The sequence below is a fragment of the Balaenoptera borealis genome (genome assembly GCF_965194805.1).
Source record: "Balaenoptera borealis genome assembly, chromosome: 7".
Lineage (NCBI taxonomy): Eukaryota > Metazoa > Chordata > Mammalia > Artiodactyla > Balaenopteridae > Balaenoptera > Balaenoptera borealis.
The window spans coordinates 107,440,377-107,463,767 of NC_138864.1; the positions used below are offsets into that span (position 1 = coordinate 107,440,377).

General features: G+C 39.0%; 1 protein-coding gene across 2 annotated transcripts in view; it reads right to left on the reverse strand.

Annotated features, from left to right (window-relative positions):
* Window positions 1-23,155, reverse strand: part of UBE2H (ubiquitin conjugating enzyme E2 H) — a 102,605-nt gene extending 79,450 nt beyond the window's left edge. Inside the window, exon 1 of one of the 2 annotated variants that reach the window (XM_082399259.1) lies at window positions 22,639-23,155. In XM_082399259.1, coding sequence (XP_082255385.1) covers window positions 22,639-22,691 — 53 coding nt within the window. In that variant the 5' untranslated portion in view covers window positions 22,692-23,155. The remainder of the gene's footprint in view (window positions 1-22,638) is intronic. The other variant, XM_082399258.1, reaches the window with a different exon arrangement.
* Between the last annotated feature and the right edge of the window lie 236 nt (window positions 23,156-23,391).

A 23,391-nucleotide genomic window follows, 5' to 3' on the forward strand; every position in this document is an offset into this window, starting at 1 on the left:
GCCAAATAAATAAATAAACTGTATTTAGGAAAAAAAAAAGTCGGCGGGGGGAGGACTGTCTTGGCTAGTTCTCATCCCTTTGCCTTACACCTTTCTTCCTCCTCCTGCATGAACATTAATGTGATGGTAGGAGAGATCCCTTTAGGAAGTGAGCCACATTAAAGATGGGTAAAAAAAACAAAAGGAATCTGGATCCCTGACAACATCAGCCTTGCCCTTATCTGCCTACCTGCTAACTCCATGTTATACATTATTTCAGATCTTTTACTAGCAGCCAACTACAATTCCTGAGTTATTCACTAAGCAAATATATAGTAAATGCATTCACATACATTATTTCAAATAATCCTTCAAACATTCCTATAATGATATTTTCTTCATTTTTTTGGATGAGGAAACCAAATGCAGATGCAAATCCAAATATGCCACTAAAGCCTATGGTCATTCCACTATATTTTATTTTTCAAAAGTAATTCATATCTGAAAAAGTATATGCATTTCAAAATACTATCTTAATCATTCTTATATAATGTGCCATAAAATCCATGTATTCCCTTCTACTAACACCATTAAAATCCTGCCAATCCATGACCAGATTTCAACAACCTATGTGAGTAAATTCTTTACCAAGAGTCCTTCTTTGGTTGACTAAAGATGAGAGATCATACCTCCAGCAAATAACAGGTGTGGTCCTACTGGTTCCAGAGTGTCCATTAGATGATAAAAAGCAACAAAACTCAGCCTATTCACCTTACAGCAACCCACATAATCATGGTCACACACACTGCACTCTAGTACATACATACTTACAGTGACAAATAATTTACAACCTCTGATCCTTTCATCAGTCTAAGCCACCAACCACCTGCCATCCCCACAGGTGCCTTTTTGCTTACTTACCTCCTGTCTCTATGAAATTCAGCTTCCTCCAGAAGCCTTCTCGAATAGACTCAACTCCTTACTTTTCCAAGCTCCTACCCTCTTTTTAAACTTTTTTTAAAAAATTTATTTATTTTTGGCTGCATTGGGTCTTTGTTGCTACGTGCAGGCCTTCTCTAGTTGCAGTGAGTGAGGGCTGCTCTTTGTTGTGGTGCGTGGGCTTCTCATTGTGGTGGCTTCTCTTGTTGCGGAGCATGGGCTCTAGACACGCAGGTTTCAGTAGTTGTGGCACGCAGGCTCAGTAGTTGTGGCTTGCTGGCTCCAGAGCGCAGGCTCAGTAGTTGTGGCGCACGGGCTTAGTTGCTCCGCAGCACGTGGGATCTTCCTGGACCAGGGCTCGAACCCGTGTCCCCTGCATTGGCAGGCAGATTCTTAACCACTGCACCACCAGGGAAGCCTTAAACTTATTTTTAAGGATGGCTTTGTTATTTATTTGTACAGTATCTTTTAATCTTCGTATTATGGTCCTATTCATTTTTTTTTATAGAATTAAACAGAGGCACAAGGTTAATAATAGAACCCAGTAACTTATCTTTTACTAGACCGATTCAAGAGAACAGAAAAAGCTCTAAAGATGAAGAAATGAGCATCTGTACCTTCCAGGTCCTGATAAAACCACGCAGAATAAATATTAACAGTGTTCAGATTCAGAATAACAGACGCCAAAAGTGAACTTGTGAATTCCTCAAGCTTCAGTAAAGTATTAATAGATTTAAAATTATTTTAATCAAAATAATTTTTAAAAAATTTAATTCTGCTACTCTTCTTCATTCATTTTCTAAGAGCTACACAGTAAAACCTTCTTTACAACAGAAATGGGAATAACTCAATACTCATCATTATGGTCCATCAACAATATGATTAAATAGAAACACAAAAAGCTTTACATATAAAAAACCCAAAATTTATATCATGTTTTACGTTTTATCTTAAAAGCCTGAATTCCAGCCTTAGAGTCTAGTCTTCCAGCTTGGAATAAAGATAACTGCTTTATGAATGGAATATTCTGACAATGGGCCCACTGTCAACTGCCCATAGTCAACTCAGTGCCTGACAAAAACATTTAATGCAGCATATACTGTAGCCCAAGAAGTAAACTGCTATCCAATGCATTTCCTCCTCATCTCCACACAAGAAGCACTACCTTATTTCATCACATCTACAACACATCAAGAAAGAAAAAAGCTGACAATCAAACCGACTCATGACCAATTCTAAGACATCTCAGTTTCAAAGACGTTAAGGGAAAAAAATGTCTTAGAATCTGTGAAATATGATGTAAACCTGACATTCTTTACTAACATAAAATCACTTGCCATCTTCACACATCAGTTTTCCTTTTGGCTAAATACGTATTTACATGGTTTACTGTACAATTCAATCTGATTCAAATATGTTATTAGAGAACCTACTATTTTGCCAACACTATGCTATATACAAATAAAGCGCATCCTAGACTTCATAACAACATGACAACCTCTCTACTGACACACATTTGTTAGAGTAGCAGTTCTCAAACTTTTTGGTCTTAGCACCCTTTTCACTTATAAAATTGATGACCCCGAAGAGGTTCTTTATGTGTAAATATCTATTGATATTTACCACTTAAAAAATTTAAAACATTAATTCATTTAAAAGTACTAATAAGGGACTTCCCTCGCAGTCCAGCGGTTAAGACTCTGCGCTCCCAATGCAGGGGGCCCGGGTTTGATCCCTGGTCAGGGAACTAGATCCCGCATGCCATGACTAAAAGATTCTGTGCGCCGCAACGAAGATCCCTCCTGCCACTACTAAGACTCGGCGAAGCCAAATAAGTAAATAAATAAATAAATATTTTTAAAAAGTACTAATAAATCTTACACATGTTAACATATCATCTTTATGAAAAAAAATAACTAATTTCCAAAAGAAAAAACAATTTCACAAATCTCTTTGATGTCTGGCTTAATAGAAGTGAGCTGAATTCTCAAATTTGTTTCTGCATTCAGTCTGGTACAATGTGTTTTGAATGTAGTTAGCAAAGAGAAGAGTAGTTTAACAGACTTTTCAGAAAATTCTGGACATTCTTCACTGATACACCAAAACTTGACAAGTGGTAGATTCCTAAAGGCTAACGGCAATGTGGCATCTGAAATAGTACCAATGAAATTTTCATATTGTTACATTAAAACCCACTGGTCCACCTTGTATTTTAAACAGATCTTTTATCCAAGCATGATTTTTCTATCACGCATTAGCCGTTCAGAAAATACTGGTTCACTGACTTGTACAGATCTTCCAAACATTGGCACATTTCATCACACGATATCAAAAAATCATGTTATAGATCAATGGAACAAGATAGAAAGCCCAGAGATTAACCCACGCACCTATGGTCAACTAATCTATGACAAAGGAGGCAAAGATATACAATGGAGAAAAGACAGTCTCTTCAATAAGTGGTGCTGGGAAAACTGGACAGCTACATGTAAAAGAATGAAATTAGAATACTCCCTAACACCATACACAAAAATAAACTCAAAATGGATTAGAGACCTAAATATAAGACTGGACACTATAAAACTCTTAGAGGAAAACATAGGAAGAACACTCTTTGACATAAATCACAGCAAGATCTTTTTTGATCCACCTCCTAGAGTAATGGAAATAAAAACAAAAATAAACAAGTGGGACCTAATGAAACTTCAAAGCTTTTGCACAGCAAAGGAAACCATAAACAAGACGAAAAGACAACCCTCAGAATGGGAGAAAATATTTGCAAATGAATCAACGGACAAAGGATTAATCTCCAAAATATATAAACAGCTCATTCAGCTCAATATCAAAGAAACAAACACCCCAATCCAAAAATGGGCAGAAGACCTAAATAGACATTTCTCCAAAGAAGACATACAGACGGCCACGAAGCACATGAAAAGATGCTCAACATCACTAATTATTAGAGAAATGCAAATCAAAACTACAATGAGGTATCACCTCACTCCTGTTAGAATGGGCATCATCAGAAAATCTACAAACAACAAATGCTGGAGAGGGTGTGGAGAAAAGGGAAACCTCTTGCACTGTTGGTGGGAATGTAAATTGATACAGCCACTATGGAGAACAATATGGAGGTTCCTTAAAAAACTAAAAATAGAATTACCATATGACCCAGCAATCCCACTACTGGGCATATACCCAGAGAAAACCGTAATTCAAAAAGACACATGCACCCGAATGTTCATTGCAGCACTATTTACAATAGCCAGGTCATGGAAGCAACCTAAATGCCCATCAACAGACGAATGGATAAAGAAGTTGTGGTACATATATACAATGGAATATTACTCAGCCATAAAAAGGAACGAAATTGAGTCATTTGTTGAGACGTGGATGGATCTAGAGACTGTCATACAGAGTGAAGTAAGTCAGAAAGAGAAAAACAAATATCGTATATTAATGCATGTATGTGGAACCTAGAAAAATGGTACAGATGAGCCGGTTTGCAGGGCAGAAGTTGAGACACAGATGTAGAGAATGGACATATGGACACCAAGGGGGGAAAACTGCGGTGGGGTGGGGATGGTGGTGTGCTGAATTGGGCGATTGGGATTGACATGTATACACTGATGTGTATAAAATTGATGCCTGATAAGGACCTGCAGTATAAAAAAACAAACAAAACAACTAAAAAAAAAAAAAAAAAAATCATGTTAATATCACCACTGATCTCATCAGAAATGTCTTAAGTATTAGACAACTGTCAAGCATGTGGTGGCAGATACAAGTTTTCCCAAATTCTGATTTTCACTTTAAAGTTTGTATATTATCATCGGCAACACACACTATCAGTTTTCCTTAAAGTGATGGACTCACTTTGTTCCCTTCTGAGAAAATGTCTGACAAACATCCAAGTCTGAATAACCATAGTTTGTCAGTCAGTCATACTTTCAAGTTCAAATGGCGTTCAATTAAAAACAAACAAACAGCTGGTCACCCTAAGTGCTTTTTCTGGAAACCACCACCATACTTTCAGTATGCAGGAAAGGTGCTCCCCATTTCAACACACAGAAGAGTAAAGAGACATGTACTTGAGGGTCAAAAGTTATTAATTGTCATTACTCCTTATCAAGAGCATGTTCAAGTGAAACTGCCTTTTTAAAAAACCGTATTATGTGTTGTGATGAAGAATGACTATTAATATGGTTTTGGTGTGCTAAGGCTTCGATAGTTTTGTGTGTGTGTGGTTTTTCTTTTTCTGGCCACGAGGCATGCAGGATCTTAGTTCCTTGCCCCCTGCAGTGGAAGTGCAGAGTCTTAACCACTGGACCGCCAGAGAACTCCCAAGGCTTTGATAGTTTTATCCATTGTTGGTTTTGGCCTTTGCACCATCAGTACCAATGTCACTACAGAATAAACAAAAAAGGCAAAAAAATTAATTAATGTAACTATGAAACAAGTTTTGACCTTACCGTCTCCCTGAAAGTATCCTGGGGATCCCCAGTGGTCTGCAGGTAACTTTGGAACCTCTGTGTTAGAGGGTTCAAATGATTGAAGAACTTACCAAAAACCTAAGGAGCAAAAATTTGTTCTTCCCTAAGAGCCTGTGCACGCACACAGAAAGAAAAAAAGTATACTCATGTGTCTATGCAGTTTAAATATATCACTAAACCTCAAGTTTTGCATCTGTAAAATGAGATTTTAAATATCTCACTGTTACAAAGACATGGAAGCAACCTAAATATCCAATGACAGATGAATGGATAAAGAGGATGTGGTACATATATACAATAGAATACTACTCAGCCATTAAAAAGAATGAAATAATGCCATCTGCAACAACATGGATGGACCTAGAGATTATCATACTAAGCGAAGTAAGTCAGAAAGACAAATACATGATATCACTTATATGTGGGATCTAAAATGTGACACAAATGAATTCATTTACGAAACAGAAACAGACTCACAGACACAGAAAACAAGGTTACCAAAGGGGAAAGGGGGTGGGGGAAGGATAAATTAGGAGTTGGGGAGTAGCTATTATATATAGAATGGATAAACAACAAGGTCCTGTATAGCAACTGTATAGCACAGGGAACTGTATTCAATATCCTGTAACAAACCATAATGGAAAAGAATCTGAAAAAGAATATACATATATATACACACACACATATATATGTGTGTGTGTATACATATGTAACTGAATCACTTTGGTGTATACCAGAAACTAACACAACATTGTAAATCAACTATACTTCGATTTAAAAAATTATTTTTAAATATCTGGCTATTACAAAGTATTTCCCCCATTATTCTGAGTAACTAAAAATAGGCCGCATATAATTTTTATAGCAGGTGTGAGCTGTTAAAGCATTTCTTAAATCTCCTTTCCTCACAAAGTATGGGTAAAAGGTAAAAATAAACACAAAATAAAGTAAGGTCCTCAAAAAAATCCTGTACAAACCAAGAAGTTCATAGTATCAAATATTAAGCTAGTAAAAGTCACCTTTAGAACCACTAACTTGTAAGGGGGAACTTGAGACACTTTACAAAGTACAAAATAGAGTACTAGTAAGCTAAATGATTTGATGAGTTTAAGGTATTCTATTTTACAAGTGAAGTAACAAAAGTTTCGGCTGTTTCTTTCCCCAATCCCCAATCTTAATAATTTCCTTTGATCTTAAATAAAACCAGCAATCAAGGAATCTTTAAAAAGAACTCCTCTGAAAATGGCATTTAATAAACTAAAGTATTAGCATTTAGGACAATTTCAGAACACAAATACACGTCACATGTGGAAAAATGAACAGTGTACGTGAAATGGCAAATGGCATCTGCACATAAAAGAACTGAAGTCCTTATCATATAAGGAAGATCTGCCTCTCTCCTGTGAGGTTTCCATATTGTTTCTATACAGAAACACAGTGTAAAACTGATCCAAGGACTTGGTGGAAACCTGTGGTATATTATTTATCAAAATTCATTTAACAGGTGTTTCCTGAACACCTACTTCATATGCAAAGATAAATATGTGCTAGAAGGGACAAAAGCATGAGAAACTCTCATAGGCTCCAGACCCATCACAAGGAGGACTTAACTCTGTGATCTCAGCACTTTCAACCAATCTCTGTTAACTCAGGTTCTTATTTATGTAAAGTGAGTCGTAACATCTCAAAGCAAGGATTGTACCAGAATAAATGTGAAATATATTAGAATGAGAAGTAGCACATTACAGAACAAGTATAATGGGATAAGAAGGGTAGAATTGAGGATAGAATGGGGCAGCAGCATAAAATTCAGCTACTTGCTACTAAGAGATTTTTTTTTTTTTTAAATACAAAGGCTAATCTGGAAAAATGAGAAACCATTAAAAGAGTTATTAGCTCTGTTCACAAAAAAATGGCTCACCAAGGTGAACGGATAAACAAACTGTGGTACATCCAGACAACGGAGTATTATTCACCTCTAAAAAGAAATGAGCCAAAAAAAAATACAGGAAGGAAATTTAAATGCAAATTACTAAGTGAAAGAAGCCAATCCGAAAAGGCCACAAACTGTATGATTCTGGAAAAGGTAAAACTACGGAGACAGTAAAAAGATCAGTACTTGCCAGGGGGTGGGGTGAGGTGAGGAGGAACGAATAGGTAGAGCACAGAGAATTTTTAGGGCAGTGAAAATACTCTGTATGATACCATAATGATGGATACATGTCATTATACATATATCCAAACCCACAGATGTACAACACTAAGAGTGCACCCTAAAGTAAACTGTGGACTCTGGGTGATAATAATGTGTCAGTGTAGGTTCATCATGTGTAACGAACACCCTACTCTGGTGGGGGATATTGATAATGGGGGAGGCTGTTCATGAGTGGGGCAAGGGGATATAGGAAATCTTTGTACCTTTCCTTCAATCTTGTTGTGAACCTAAAACTGCTCTAAAAAAAGTCTTAATTTAAAAAAAGCCATCCAGGGCACTCAAACTTAAGAAAAGTGAGCAAAAGAAACAGGGGTACAAAAGAACCAGCTGAACATCTGCCCAGAGTCATAACGCCAGTAAGATGGCACTAAGTGCCACACTACTGACTCTTAGCACCGACATGACATCCAGGTGCTCGCATTATTTAAGGTCAAAGGTCTAAAAATGCACCAACAGGGTCACTAAACCAGTAAACAGCTGGTTACAAACACTTGACTCACATACCACACAAAAACCAAGGTGTCCCCATGAGTTGATAAATACTGAACTATTCATAAATTCTGAACTATTCTCTACAGTCTTAAAGAATATATTACTACTAGCAAGATAGTAATTCTTGCTACCTTGCTACCACAATTTCCTCACTATTTTCAAGGACTTCCCTGAGACATAAATACTTTGGCTTAACTTTTAGCCTAGAAACCAAATGGGTTTGGCCAAATTTTAATCTCTCACTATTACTTTTTCAGAGGTCACTTACCCAATAACCTCAACTATAAATACACTCTGCTCAAGAAAACAATGTTTTGTATATACTTTAAGACTTTCATCATATGAAAATCAGTTAGTGTTATCCCAGGGAGAAAGGAGAAAAAAATCAGCCAAAATAAAAATACACCAAAAACTGTCAAAGTAAACAAGTTGTCTCATTTGAAGGAGTAAGCTTCAATTGCTTAGAAAATTCTGAAGAAAAAGTGAAGTTCTACACAGTTAATCTTCCCATAATAATTGAATTCTGGTTAAAACCGCCAACTACAATTATGTCAAGGTTTTCACTGAAACTACAAATAGAACTGCAAAAAACAAAAACCAGAAACCAAAAAACAAAAAACAACCAGATATCTAAATGGTGAAAAATATGCTCCTTTAAGATAGAATAAAATGTGTCTATGGGCCAAAATAATGACCCTTTGCTAGGGTCACAGCTAGCAAACAAAACAAAATTCACAGCTAATAACATATTCTTCTCTTATAAGTTAACTATATAACTAGTTAATAACAAGAAGACATACAAAATGTAATGGCATTTTATCACTACCCCATTCCCAAATTCTCTTTCTGATCTAAAACTCTTCAAAATGATAGAATTCCTTGAGTTATAAGGCTTTTTTTTTTTTTTTAATGCTATTCTTGTCTGCTTACATTCTTTTTATGTATATATGTATGTATGTATGTATGGCTGTGTTGGGTCTTCGCTTCTGTGCAAGGGCTTTCTCTAGTTGTGGCAAGCGGGGGCCACTCTTCATCGCGGTGCGCGGGCCTCTCACTACCGCGGCCTCTCGTTGCCGAGCACAGGCTCCAGACGCACAGGCTCAGTAATTGTGGCTCACGGGCCGAGTTGCTCCGCGGCATGTGGGATCTTCCCAGACCAGGGCTCGAACCCGCGTCGCCTGCACTGGCAGGCAGATTCTCAACCACTGCGCCACCAGGGAAGCCTGAGTTATAAGGCTTTTAACTAATATTTTTGCAACTCATCCTAAGTTTATCTTCATTTTCACATGTTATTATAGATCTAAAAACAGCCAAATGCTGAAAGTTAAATTTGCATGCAAATTGCTAAATAAACAAACCCATCAAATCTGTGTGCTCCTAGACCACATCCTCATATTTGTACATCCTATTTTATTTCAAAAAAGGCAGTACCAATTTACACTTCATTCAAAATCAAGTGTAAGTTCTGTACAAAACCCACTAATAACTAAGACTAATGCACTATTACGTTATGATCAAAAGTCAAAAACAATTACTCCCTCCAGGAGGTGGAGCCTAACTCCTCTGGCCCCCTTGAGTGTCAGGTACACTTAGTGACTAGCTTCCAAAGAATAGAATACAGAAGGGAAAAATAGTAACTTCACAGTGGAGAAACTTGGCAAGTGCCACCTAAACTAAGTGGATCAAAGTTAACATCACCAGTAACGTCATGAGGACACAGGTACCCCCCAACACACACCCGACTTGTGATAAGAAGAGCGCTTCACCTCTGCAGTATTCTTTCCAAAACCCACAATGAGTTTGGCTAAATATTTTTTTGGCTGCGTTGGGTCTTTGTTGCTGCGCGCGGCTTTTCTCTAGTTGCGGCGAGCGGGGGCTACTGTTCGTTGCGGTGCGCGGGCTTCTCACTGCGGTGGCTTCTTTTGTTGAGGAGCACAGGCTCTAGGCGCACGGGCTTCAGTAGTTGTGGCACGCGGTCTCAGTAGTTGTGGCTCGCAGGCTGTAGAGCGCAGGCTCAGTAGTTGTGGCGCACGGGCTTAGTTGCTCCGCGGCATGTGTGATCTTCCCGAACCAGGGCTCGAAACTATGTCTCCTGCAGGCGGATTTGTAACCACTGCACTACCAGGGAAGTCCCTTGGCTAAATTTTAATACCTCACTATTATGAGGTCTAATCATGAGGGGAAAAAATCAGATAAACTGAAATTGAACACTCCAAAAAATACCCGACCAGTACTCCAGAACTGTCAATGTCATGCAAAACAAGGAAAGAGTGAGACACTGTCACAGACTAGAGAAAGCTAAGGAGACATGACCACTAACTAATGTGTTATCCTACATGGAAGCCTGGAACAGAAAAAAAACACGTTCATGGAAAAACTGGTGAAACCTGAACAAAGCCTGGAGTTTAGTTTACAGTAACATACCAACGTTGGTTTCTTAGTTTTGAAACACGTCTCGGTAATATAAATAACAGGGGTGACCAGAACTGGGTGGGGGTACAAGAACTCTATCATCTCTGCAACGTCTCCGTAAATCTAAAATTAAAAGTTTACCTAAAAAAAGTAAAAAGCTATCAAAACAATAAGGCAAAAACAGGAGAAAAAAGGCAGGGCAGCTTACATCTCAAGCCTTCTGTTATAAAAATCATCCCAACTTTTAAGAAACTAAGCATCTAAAGTACATGCTTGGCTGTCTTGAGACTAATAATTAAAATTACCATAACACAAAGCAAAACTGATCCACTAGAGACACTCAGTTTAAATATCAATAAAAATGTAGGCAACTAAATTTTCCTCAAAAGATATATTTTAAATATCTGGAGAGTATTAAAAGATGTAAGGTATCTATAAGCACTATTATTTCCACTTCATGACTTTGCAGAATGCAAGATATTTTAGTAATGCATTTGTGGCATTATAACAGAAATATCTCTATGTCAAAATTTAAAATGTGATCTAGGGGAAAAAAAAGGACAAAGGTAAAAAATATTTAGATGCTTAAGTACCAAACTGTTTCAAACTCTGATGGGATCCTACCCTGGTTCTGGGCATATTCTTTTACTCAATTATACTCACATTCCCTAAGTTTACCTTTTAAAAACGAAAATATAATTTAGGTAATTAAATACATAAAATTTTGAAAGAACAGCATGCTGCCATTCTATCCTGATAAAAGCTTTCATAAATCAGGCACTTTTACAAGGCTTACTTTATTTTAAAATTATTGACAGGGCATATACAATTCAGACATCTCAAGAATACCAAATGCAATGCCATCTAATCTACTGTTATAAAGAGATAACATAACATTTATATTAAAACCTATTAAAGTCATTTTTATTTTTTCTTTATGACACATTCATAAATAGAATTAACTGAGGCATTAGGCTATACTGCTTTTATTCTATTTTTCACATAACAAATGTGATTACTAAGAAGTAAAACTGATTTTATAAGTCACAGATGAAAAGCAGACTCCTTATTTCAACTTTGGCTTTTATTTTTTCTATCAATAATAAAAACAAAGTTACCAGAGTTTACTCTCCTAATCTGAAGCAGTACAGCCAAGCATTAGTATTTCTCAAACTGTTACTTAAGGCCACAAACGATATTGCCTAAAAAGAATTATTAATTTCAACTCAAGGAGCCCTTATATTCAGAAAGCAACCACTGCTTTATAATACTATTATCTGCATTCCAGGTTTTCTCCAAGTAGAAAAACATGCTAAAAATCTATGAAAGTGTAATACCTACTAAAATTTAACTTCAAATAATAAAATGTCATCAGAACTTCATCAGAGCTGACAAAACACTATAGGAATGACATTTAAGAAATAAACCAGCCAGAACTGACAGACTAAAATCATTACGCTTTACCCAATTCTTTCAAATGAGTAATAAGCCCCGATTTAAAAGCATAAATCATACACTAACTTTTGATTCTATAAAAAATAGGATTTCTAACTCCATTTTTCACTAAGCAAATAGAAAGATAAGACATGTATCTCTGTCAATTAAGATAATCCAGTTCAAAGGCTTGAGCATATATACCAGATCACCCTGCAAAATGGAGAATAAGCACAAGTAGATGTGGTATTTCGTTAGTCATTCTTTGAATTACAAGGTGCAAAGGGGGGAACTCCCTGGCGGTCCAGTGGTTGGGACTCCACGCTTCCACTGCAGAGGGCACAGGCTTGATCCCTGTTTGGGCAACTAAGGTCCTGCATGCCACGCAGCGGGGCCAAAAGAAAAGAAAAAGATGCAAAGGGGCTAAAACTTAATCCCAGGAATCAGCTCCCATGGGGCAGGGGACTACTCCTACCTATCTTGCCTGAAGAGCACAGGAGAATGCTGAGTGAGAGAGACCTCTAGACTTCCTACCTTGAAGACTTAAATACAGTCAGTTAGCAGCTCCTGAATCTCAGAAACACTGGCTAGACTGTATAAATTCAGCTTAGAAAAACCAAATTCTTCGGAGGCAATGAGAGACAAGGGCCTTTAAAAGTGTAAGAACTCAAGATTCAGGTGCCAAGTTCCATCATGTCTCACTCCACTGAACAGAGTTAAGACAAATCTAAGGCATAGCCTATTTTTACCTTCAGAGAATGGATACCAAAGTTGTAAGCTATTATACATTTTTAGCATAAGTAAGTTCAAGTTTGATATATAATTGCCAAATTGCACAAAGTGAAATAGGCCAAGTATAGTCTGATTTTCAAACTTCCAGAAAAAAGAACCGGACCTCACTACTACTTTTAATTAAGGAAACACCTTCTCTCCAAAGGTTTATTTGTGTACTTTCCTGCCAGTAATTTTAACTCTCTTGTTTGATTTCTAGAAATTAGTCAAAATATAAGCTAGGCACACTAATAGAAAAAAGACATACAGACTGAAATATATGAAAAGAAATTAGTCTTTATGAGCCACCAATATAGTCTTCCTGATATATATCTGTTAACATGTTACAAAACTCTTAGCTAAGTCTCAAAGGAAAAGCCACATTAATTACTCAAAGACAGACAGAATCTGGTACCTAATAACTATTCTAACCCAAGAGGCTGTAGAAAGAGAAAAGCAAGTTAAGTATTCACAAAAAGGTGAATGACTCAATATAGGTATACTTAAATATATGTCATTTGATAATCAAAGACAGCATTCAAGAGCGGCAATCCAGATAATGAGACTAAAGAACACACACACCACCAAATGTAAAATAGATAGCTAGTGGGAAGCAGCTGCATAGCACAGGGAGATCAGCTCGGTGCTTTGTGACCACCTGGAGGGGTGGGATAGGGAGGGTGGGAGGAAGGCGCAAGAGGAAGGGGATATGGGGATATATGTATGCATATAGCTGATTCACTTTGTAACACAGCACTGTAAAGCAATTACACTCCAATAAAGTTGTTAAAAAAAAAAAGAACACACTCAAAGGTCTACTTCCTCTCCTTCTTCCATTCATAAAACAAACCTGATTTAAAAGTACTTTGTTTTTGTTTTTTTTTTAATCTCTAAGGATACAAATGAATAGAAAGGCAAAATGCAGGGGGTTTTTGTTTTTTGTTTTTTCTTATTATCATCAAGATGGTGGCTCTGGTGAATTGAATGAATTAGTTGGCAAAATCAACAGATGCTAATAATGTCAAAACTGTGTTGCCAAGATCAGTAATTCTGTGATCAAATATACATTATGTTCTATATTTTAATATACTTACTTAAATATACTCTAAAGCAACATTGAGATCAGCCACCAAATTAAGATAAACAGTTAAAACTCCTTTTGTCAGAAAATGCCACAAGCATTTAAAATGAATTTCCCTCCTGTGTTCATCCATTTCAATGTAAATATAATTTGTAATAAAGATCCAAAATGTCCAAGAAATCATCATGGGATGATTTCATTGTAGGAGCCTTAGTTTGGATTAGTGATCTGACCGAGTACCAACTCCCAGCTGTGAGACTCTGAAGGTGACCATTTGTTAACGAAAAAAAGCCAATCCAGTTTCTTTCCTTTGGAGTGAAACAAAAAGTGTGATCTAGTTTCAAGCTTTGTTGCCAAGGAGACTTACTAATTTATTTACAGATTTAGATAAATAGATTAGCAAAAGGGTACTAAACATTCAGTAGTCTATAAGACCATAAAGCAATATATCTAACTATATTACGCCTGGTGATCTCTTATGAACACAATTCTAACCGACTCAACGTTCTACAGGTAGACACTGCAATGGAAATGTTTACCCGAATTTCTGAATTAATCAACCTTTCAAAACTGTCTACACAGTAGAAAGTCAACTGATTAAAAAGCAATATTCAGATAACCAAAGTTATACTGGACCATCTGAACAAAACAACTAAATCTATATTCACTAAGCTGAGTAGTAACCCAATTGCTCATGAAGTAACATGAACCAGGCACACACTGTATCTAATTTTCTATTTATATTACATCAACTAAGATTTCATAATCCAAGAAACCTTGAAAAGTGTGCATGATAAAAACATAATACATGAAAAAAGAAACACTTTGCCTAATACTAAAAAGAAAATGCATAATTTACAACATTAACAATTTCACATGTAGGGAATATCTCTTACTTTGATACATAATGCCTCCTTAAAAGTGGTTTAAAAGTTAGAAACCACGAATTTGAACAAAAGGCATAAAGATTCCATTCCCTGATCCCTAAATATGGTCCCTCCAAGTGCTACAGTCCAGGTACCTTTTGTGAGCCCAAAGACAGACCCACCAGCCATGCCTGTCCTGATGATGACAAAGTCCAGCCAAGCCTCTCCACTTCACATGGGTTTCCTACTCCTCCCTGACTTCACTGCAGGGCCAGGTCAAAAGATCAGTAGCACCTATTCAAACCACCTACCCAATGCCCTAGATACCTAAAAAGCACGGGAAGGCGGAAAGGATCCTTCATCCCTCATGTGCACAGAACTGTCCTGTGGGGCTTTCCACAGGCTCTTGAGGATTTGGGTTCTGCCAGGCTTGGGCAGGTGCTCCCACGAGCACCAGTCTGCAAACAACCAGCCACCTTTCCCAAGCATCTGATGAGGTACAAGAAGAAACTTTAATAACCTTAGCACCCCCATAAAAGTATAACAATTCTTCTCATACCCCACCTGAGAATCACTAAAGTAACAGCCTCTCAAAAGTACACAGTGACTTCTCTGTGTTTTCAAAGATTTCTACATTGCACTTGAATTACACTTCGGCAATCTGGAACTAATACACTCTAATATATATGCTCAGAGCACCATCCTCGTGTTTGAAGACTGAACCGAAGTCTACCCACCGAATAAACTGTCACTGACTCCAACATGAAACAGGTTGTCTTTCTTCTTGTTAGCCAAGCTAAAAATTCCAGTTGTCAGGAATAAGATGTTAACTTTTTAAGCAACGTGCATGTAAACTCCTATATCTAAATTCAAATGTTTGTAATTTATAAGAATGTGACAGTAACAAGTTTTACAAAGCAATGTCTAATTTTTCATTATGGCAATGTCTAATAATTAACTTATAAAATAATTTACATAGGATGCCAAAAAGTAAAAAAGCAAAACAAAAAGCCCCACCACTTTGTTAAATATTAACTTTAAAAAAAGATTCCAGGAAAACATATTAAGGGATGCCCGCTTAGAATCTGTTTCCAGTTCTACCACTGAGTTGCTGTGGGTTCCTTTTACCTGAGTTTAGTCCATATGAAAATTGAAGATACTATTCAGACCTTAACAGAGACCTATGTAAATACTTGTAAACTGCTGTAAATGTAAGTGGAGGTGCTAAGTAAAACTAATGTTAAAAAAAATTCTTATCAATACTCTACAAAAAGAAAAGGGTACCATCAACAAAAAGTGTGCTTACCTTTCCACAAAAGTATAGTCTTACTAGCAAATGCAAAAATAAAACAGATATTTGTGACTATAATTCTTGAAGTACCACTTCAAAGGGTCACAAGAGAAAAACATCTCACAATGAAAACTTAATTCAGTAATTTTGAATGGGGGAAATGGAAGAGCATCCACAAAACTAGCTTTGACAGAGTTAGGTTAGAAATCAGTGCTTAGGATCATGCTATTTAATGGGATTCCTTTAAAACACACAATTGAAACAGGAATTCAATGTCACAACATAATTGTGTTTGAAATAGACACCATCACCAGTAAAAGTTAAATTTAAGCTACCTGTTAAAAAGTTAAACCTATACCTATCACATGATCCAGCTATTCCACTCCTATATATTTACTCAAAAGAAAAGAAAGCATATATCCACAGCAGCTTTATTTGTAATAGCCCCAAACAGAAAATAACCCGAATGTCCACAGAAGTGAATGCATAAACAAATTGTGGTACAGCCGTACAATGAAATAGTAGTCAGCAGTAAAAAAGGAAAGAACTACATGGTAACAACATGGGTGGATCTAAAAATATGAGGAAAGAATTCACACAAAAAGAGTATATACTGTATGATTCCATTTATATAAAATTCTAGAAAATGCAAAATAATCTACAGTGACAAAAATCAGATCACTAATCTGATGGGGGCGGGTGTAGGGAAAGACTACCTAGGGGCAAGAGAAACTTCAGGAAAATGAATATGTTCACTATCTTGATTGTGGTGATAGGCTTCATGGGTGCTACTTATGTCAAAACTTACCAAATTATACCTCAATAAAAGACAAAAGCAAAAAAAAAAAAAAAAAAAAAAAAATCAAGTCACCAAAACTAATTCTACAGCTCTTGCCAGTCAGATTTATCTGCTTATGAATGTATTATGTTTAACCTACCAACTCACAGTAGGCACTCTGAGAAGTACAAAAGTATCCCTAATTCAAAAATCACTATTATCACAAAAAAACATGAAAATTTAAATAGAGATCAGAACTCATCTTTCATCACCATGCCAGGCTGACTGCTTCAGTGTTGAAATGACCAACTAAAACACAACAGAACAAAGTGAGAGACCACTGAGTGTGGGGCCTCAAGAATTTTAATTAAATACTTTAATTCAAAGGCTTACCTTCTTTGATCTAGAATCCCATTTCTGGAAAATAGAAATAATCCAAAAATGCAAGAAAAGCCTTATGCACAAGATGTTAATTTCAATCTTATTTATCACAGAAAAATGGCAAAGAATTAAATCAATGGCACAGGCATGGAATGGCATATTACATGAGCTATTTATTAAATCTGATATTTTTAAATGGGAAAAATAGTTGCAAAAATATTAAGCAAAAACAGGGCACATACAGTATGATCAACAGGTTGACAATAATACATCCTGGGGGGAACCTATATTTGTAACCTATATTTTCCTCAATTTTCTTATTACTTGTATAATCCAATTAAGTTTTTTCATTGAAGTACTTTACTGAAATGTACACTGTAGGTCTACAGTTAAAGAGCTATTACACTGTAAGCACTTTTGCAGGTCTGAATTGCATGCCTAAAAATCCAATGATTCTTGGAACCATCAAATCTGGTAAGACTGAGATAAGATACTAAATTATATATATAATTATATATACATTTAATATATAGATATATCATGCAGGTCAAGGTGCTGGGGAAATTTCACAACACTAGAAAACTAACAAATCCAGGTTCTTCTAAAACACACACACACAAACAGGGTAAGGGATTTTTATGGGTCACATCTGCAAAGATTGTTTTCCCCTAAAAGCTGAATTTTTAGGCTTGTGTGTAATTTACTAGAACTGTACTGCAGGAATCAGATGTTCTGAACCTGTGAATGCTTACTCATGTAGGTTCCTGCTTAACCAAAATAAGTACCAGTATGTTATATTTGTCACCAAAATCTAGGCAGAGAAGACAAATTCAGAACACTGGGAGTTGCCAAAGCTTTAACTTTTAGCTTGAAGACCATAAAACTGTTCTACCTTCCATCTCATCATCTCAGTAAAACAGAGACCACAGGAAATAAAAGGCAAACCACAGGTTCCCAATTGACACTGGAGCTAGTTAAGATAACGAAACAGTCTACACTTTGAGCACAAATTAAAGAGCAACAAAGACTACTAATTTAGGGATAGTTACTAAACTACTGATTAACAGCAAAATACCAAAGCTGAAGGCAAAGACAAATGGCTACACTTTTAAATGTTTGTTTCTGTTTCAGTTTTTAACATCAATCTTTTAAATAACAGAAATATAGATCCCTATACATCGCATTACATAAAATTCACTTTAAACTTTCTATTTCTTGAAGTCAATTCTGAAAGTAAATACAAGTTATTCAAAAAGCAAGGTGATACATACAGTGCTCACCTGCTATAAACAGTCTGTACTTTGATTTTTTCAAAAATTGTTTAACTAGTTACATAAGCACACACCAAATTTTTCACTACTAAACCCCCAGCATCTAGCCCCAAGCCAGGCACAAAGAGGGTGCGGAAACATCTGAGGGGATGAACTTACTACTGAAAGCTTCTGAAACCCTAAGGCAGACAACCAGCATTCTGTAAGATTCACTAACGCTGTTAATGAATTTAGTATAAGACACTGCCCTTTCCTGACCATTACTCTTAAAGCTTTTGTAGGGGAAGCTTACATTTCTACCATACTTTTGAATCCCTGCAGGAGTCAGTTAAATAAATTTAAATTGGTAGCTATCCAGTTTTAAGTTACCACACTCCCTCTGAAAAAGGGACTCTTTGAAAACTCTTGGTATTATAAAAATAAGTTCCAATATCTCACACCAATAACAAATACAGCGCATGCCAAGTCCCCATTATTATCAGATCCACTTTTCTGATTTAACCTTGAACATTTCTTGTACTCTAACAGGTCAGGTTTTCCTCTCCTCTTTCTACCCCTTGAAAACACACTTGATCCTGTAACACCACTCACAAGGCCTCCCCAGCCCCTGCTTCTTTTGTATATAAACACACTCTGGTCACACACTCCATCAGCTGTTTGGGAGCTCCGCCCCTCCTCCTTTTCCGGGTAGTAACAGAGCAGCCAATGAGCTGTGAGGAGCTGTGCCTGCGGCCTTTTGCCTGCATACGCTTTTCCAAAACAAGCAGCTCCAGCCTTCAGCAGGGGCCACTGGTTCACAGATAAAAGGATCACCAGGCTGTGCAACAGGGTGAGACGAGTAACCCCCACCAACAAGGAAACCCGTGTAATCTGAGCTGTTTGTTCCTCCACCCAGGAGAACTTAAACCGATATTCCTTTAGGGCAAATCACGCTTTAAGGTCACCAGAGTCCCAGTTCTCAGACAATCTAAATAATCAGCCGGGTTCTAGATGGAAACCCCAAAGCTTGCCAGGCTGGGAACAGCACAGTTATCACCAATCTACCTCACTCTGCAAACAAATGGCAACACTATTCAACCACCATTCCACAGGATTTGGGCTCACTGCAAGTTTCTTGATTGGGACACATTCCTACAGGGCCCAAGTCATGTACATCAGTTTGAGGTTTGCACAACCCTCAGCAAAGGATCAGAAGAGAAACAATGAATGAGTCAGAGTTTCAGAACATAATCGCCCAGCAGATTATTAAGTGCATCGGTGCAAAACACTCACTCCCTCCATAACTTGGAAGTCAGCTCTCCTCCTACCAACCCGTCACAAAAGAAATATCACCGACTCCAAAAAACAACCAGAGACCAAAAGAACCCAACGAGGTGGTGGAAGGCGGTGGCCAATTAGTTACACATCCTCTTTTCTCCCTACCCCCCACACCGCTACCTTCCTACTATACAGGTTCCCTGCCAGGCTGTAAATCGTGGTGGCATAATTACACTCAGGAGACATCCAAAAATGGGCTGAAACAGGAGACTGCAAGGAAACCAGCTATCAGCCTCCACACCAAAGAAATCAAGGGGCACTGAGGGGCAAAAAGCAAGTACATTCCTTCAGACCTTTCCTACTTCCTCTACACCTTCCTTCATTTCCAACCCTCGGCCCTTTCACACCATTGTATTCATTTTAGTAGTGTGTTGCTTAAATTCTGTGGTAAGTGTACCTTGCTCAAAAATTGTTGTCTCCATTTGGGCCTACTAATGTGAATTCAACAGAGAAAGGAGGCCAGAAAATCTCTCACGCCCACAACACACATGCACACACAAAAGGAAATACAAAAAATTGAACTTAGACAAGAAAATAACAAACACGAAACAAAGATAACCCCTGGCTTTTAAATCCCGAGGCTGTTGTCCTCCTACCTCAGACATCTATGATTTTAAAGCGCCTCTGCTTTCTTTTGTCAGAAAGGAGGAAGGTGGGGAAAGAACAGAAGGCCAATGCATCTATGCCTTTCTTCATCTTCTACTAAAAATAAGCTATGAAATAAGCCACTTAGGGAAAGAAAAAAAAGAGAGACACCCTGCTGTTCTTTGTCTGCTTTCCTCTCCCTCTCCACCCCCCCCACCCCGACTCCTAAATACGGTAATCATTCTAGATGCCTCAACTACTAAATGAACAAAAGGCACTGTATGGAAAAGGCATCAGGTCAAGTTAGGCCTCACCCTTTATCCTCAGTCTTCTAGAAAATATATGTCTACAATTTGAGAATCTGACATTGATCAAAGACAGCTGGAATTCTCTCTCCCAGTCCCATCCCAATTAAACATTAGGTAGAAATTTGCATTAGGTGTGACAGCAAGTCTCAATTCAAGATAAAAATAACTCAGATTCTGCCACCATGTCATTTCCTAGTTTCTAAACAAAAATAAAACCCGATACTGCTTTGTGTAAAATGTACACACAGCCATAGTTACAAGTTTTCCTGCCACCTTATGAAAAGCCAACGTTACTGGTATCATTCACACATTGACAAAACTCAATCACAGCCACAAACAGCTCATAAAGAGTCAATTTCATTTGTGCCTAGACATGTATTTGGTACATAATATATACTTTATTACTTGCTCCTCTCTCTAATCCCCACTCCCACCTCCCCAAAATTCTCAACTTCAAACCCTAAAACTTAGAAGTTCATCTACTGTTCCTAATTTCTAATCAAGTTTTGCTGAGTGAGGAGAAAAACACCTTATTCCTGAAAAGATTATGGTGGGGGAAAAAAAAAAAATCACTTGCCCAGGCAACTTCCCTCCCATCCCCCACTCCCAAACCAAATGCAAAATCTACTTTTTAAAAACTTCAGCGAATTCCATAACTGAGTATCTAACAATAATCACTGATCTCTACAAACAGGTAAAACATCCAATCAAAAACAGCAACAATAAAAGGAATAAAGAAGGAATTCACCTGAAGAATCTAGCCAAACAACTTGAGTTATATAAACAAAACCCTGCAACAGGGGGAAATGGTGGGGGGATGGGGGTGAGGGAGAGACAGAAGCAGGAGACAGGACTTTTTAACTGCGTTTCACACACTACCACTCCCCACCCCCGGGTCCCCCTCTCCCCAGGGATTAGTTGTTCAGAACACTGGGCTCATTTCCTCTCTCCCCCCACTCTCTAAATCACCCCTCCAAAAATGTCTCGATTTGTCACAGGAACCTTCGCGAATTTCTCAAGCTGGTCGTGAAATAATCAGCCTGGACTCCAACCAAAACCACTGCCTGAAGGACTCTTATCAGTTATAGCTTTCCCACTGCTACCTTCAAAGTACATAAAGTTGGGGAGGGGGGGCGGGGGAGGAGTAGAAAAATAAAGGGTGTCACTTGGCAAGATCAGGGCAATTATTCCCCAAGAACCTTATTCTCATACGGAGAGTTTGCTTAAGTGGCTAGTACAGGGGCTATTTGGTCAAGGAGATCCTCTTTCTCTCCTTCCCCCTCAGCTGTCATAGCCACAATATGGAGGGTGGCTTGCTGGAGGGACTGGGGGTCCTCACCACATACAACTATGGGTGGGATAGGCTTTGTCGGTAGGAAGAAAAACAGTGGGGTTCTTCTAAGGACCAGAAAGCTTAATAGGGGTCTCTGGTTTAAAACACTCAGAGCTCTTCATTACAAGAGGGGGCACTGAGCAGACTACTCTCTTCCTAATATAGAAAGGAATTAGGGATAAAGGAGGTCACTTGAGTTACCCCAGTTCAAGAAGCATTGTGAGTGGAGGGAGTGGAGGCATCTCAAGAAAAGGAGAAAGGGAATTCTTCGCTCTCGGGAATTTCTACCTCGAGTCCCTAAATCCAGAGCGAGCAAACAGGAAAAAGAAGGTGGGCTCGGTGGTGAAGAGAGGCGGCTGGTCCTGGGGGAGGAAGAAAAAAAAAAAAAAAAAAAAGGCCTACTTGGGAGTCCAAACGTCGTGAAGAAAAGTCACGGGCACTGGGGGTGAGGAAAGAGCGTGGAACAACGCACATTTCGGGGTGCTGCGGATAAAGGGGGAGCTGAGAAGGCTCTCGGCTCCTGGGAGGTGCCAAGGAGCCTCCGTAGGCACTGGGGGGAGGGAGAGGGGGGAGGGAGCCTCGGACAGTGGCCTGGAGTGCCCCTGGGTCCCTGCTTAGGTTTCAGGGGGTGCCCTGGGCATCCCCAAACCGCCCCCCACGTACAGCCCGAATTCCCAGTCCACGAAGGATACAGCTTGACCACGTCCGTGTCCATCCGCCTCTTTCCCGGACTAGGGGATGACATGGTGTCGCCGCTGCCTCCCCGTCGCCTGCGCCGCCGCCGCCTCTCTCCCTTCCTCGGCCCGTCTGTCACGGGCCCCGGGCCCCGGCTCTGAGGAGCCCGCGGCCGCGCCGGATCCTCGGTGGAGGTGGCAACACCCCCGCGGTCCTGTCCGGTCCCGTCAGCCGCCGCCGCCGCCGCCCCCCGCACGGGGGAACACCGGGCACCGTCCGGCCGAGTGGGGGTGGGGACCCCGCGGCGCCCGGCTCGGGCTGCCCCTCTGCGGCTTTGAGTCTCCGCTGCCCGGACCCGGCGCTCCTCTGCGCCGCGCGACTCTCCCTCCTGCCTGCGCTAGCTCACTCGCCTGCTCGCCTGCTCGCCCGCTCACCCTCTCGCCGGCTCCCTAGCAGCCTCCACGACAAGCGAACGACTCCAGCTCAGTCGGCCTCTCTACCCGAGCCTCGCTCTGGGCGCCGTGACGTCACCTCTGTGACGTCATCGGAGGGGGCGGGCCCAGCTGGCGAAAGGGGTGGGCCGCCGCGGCCGTGGCGTGGGCTTTCTCGAGGGATTCTGGGAGTTGTAGTTCCCTTTCTCCTGCCCTCCCAGCTCTCTGCCCCCTCCCCCAACTCTCCCACTCATTTAATAGCTCAACTGCCAGTGTCGTTATCATCATCATAAACGATAATGGTTAAAGAATGGCAGTATTATTATATTCATGTGTTTT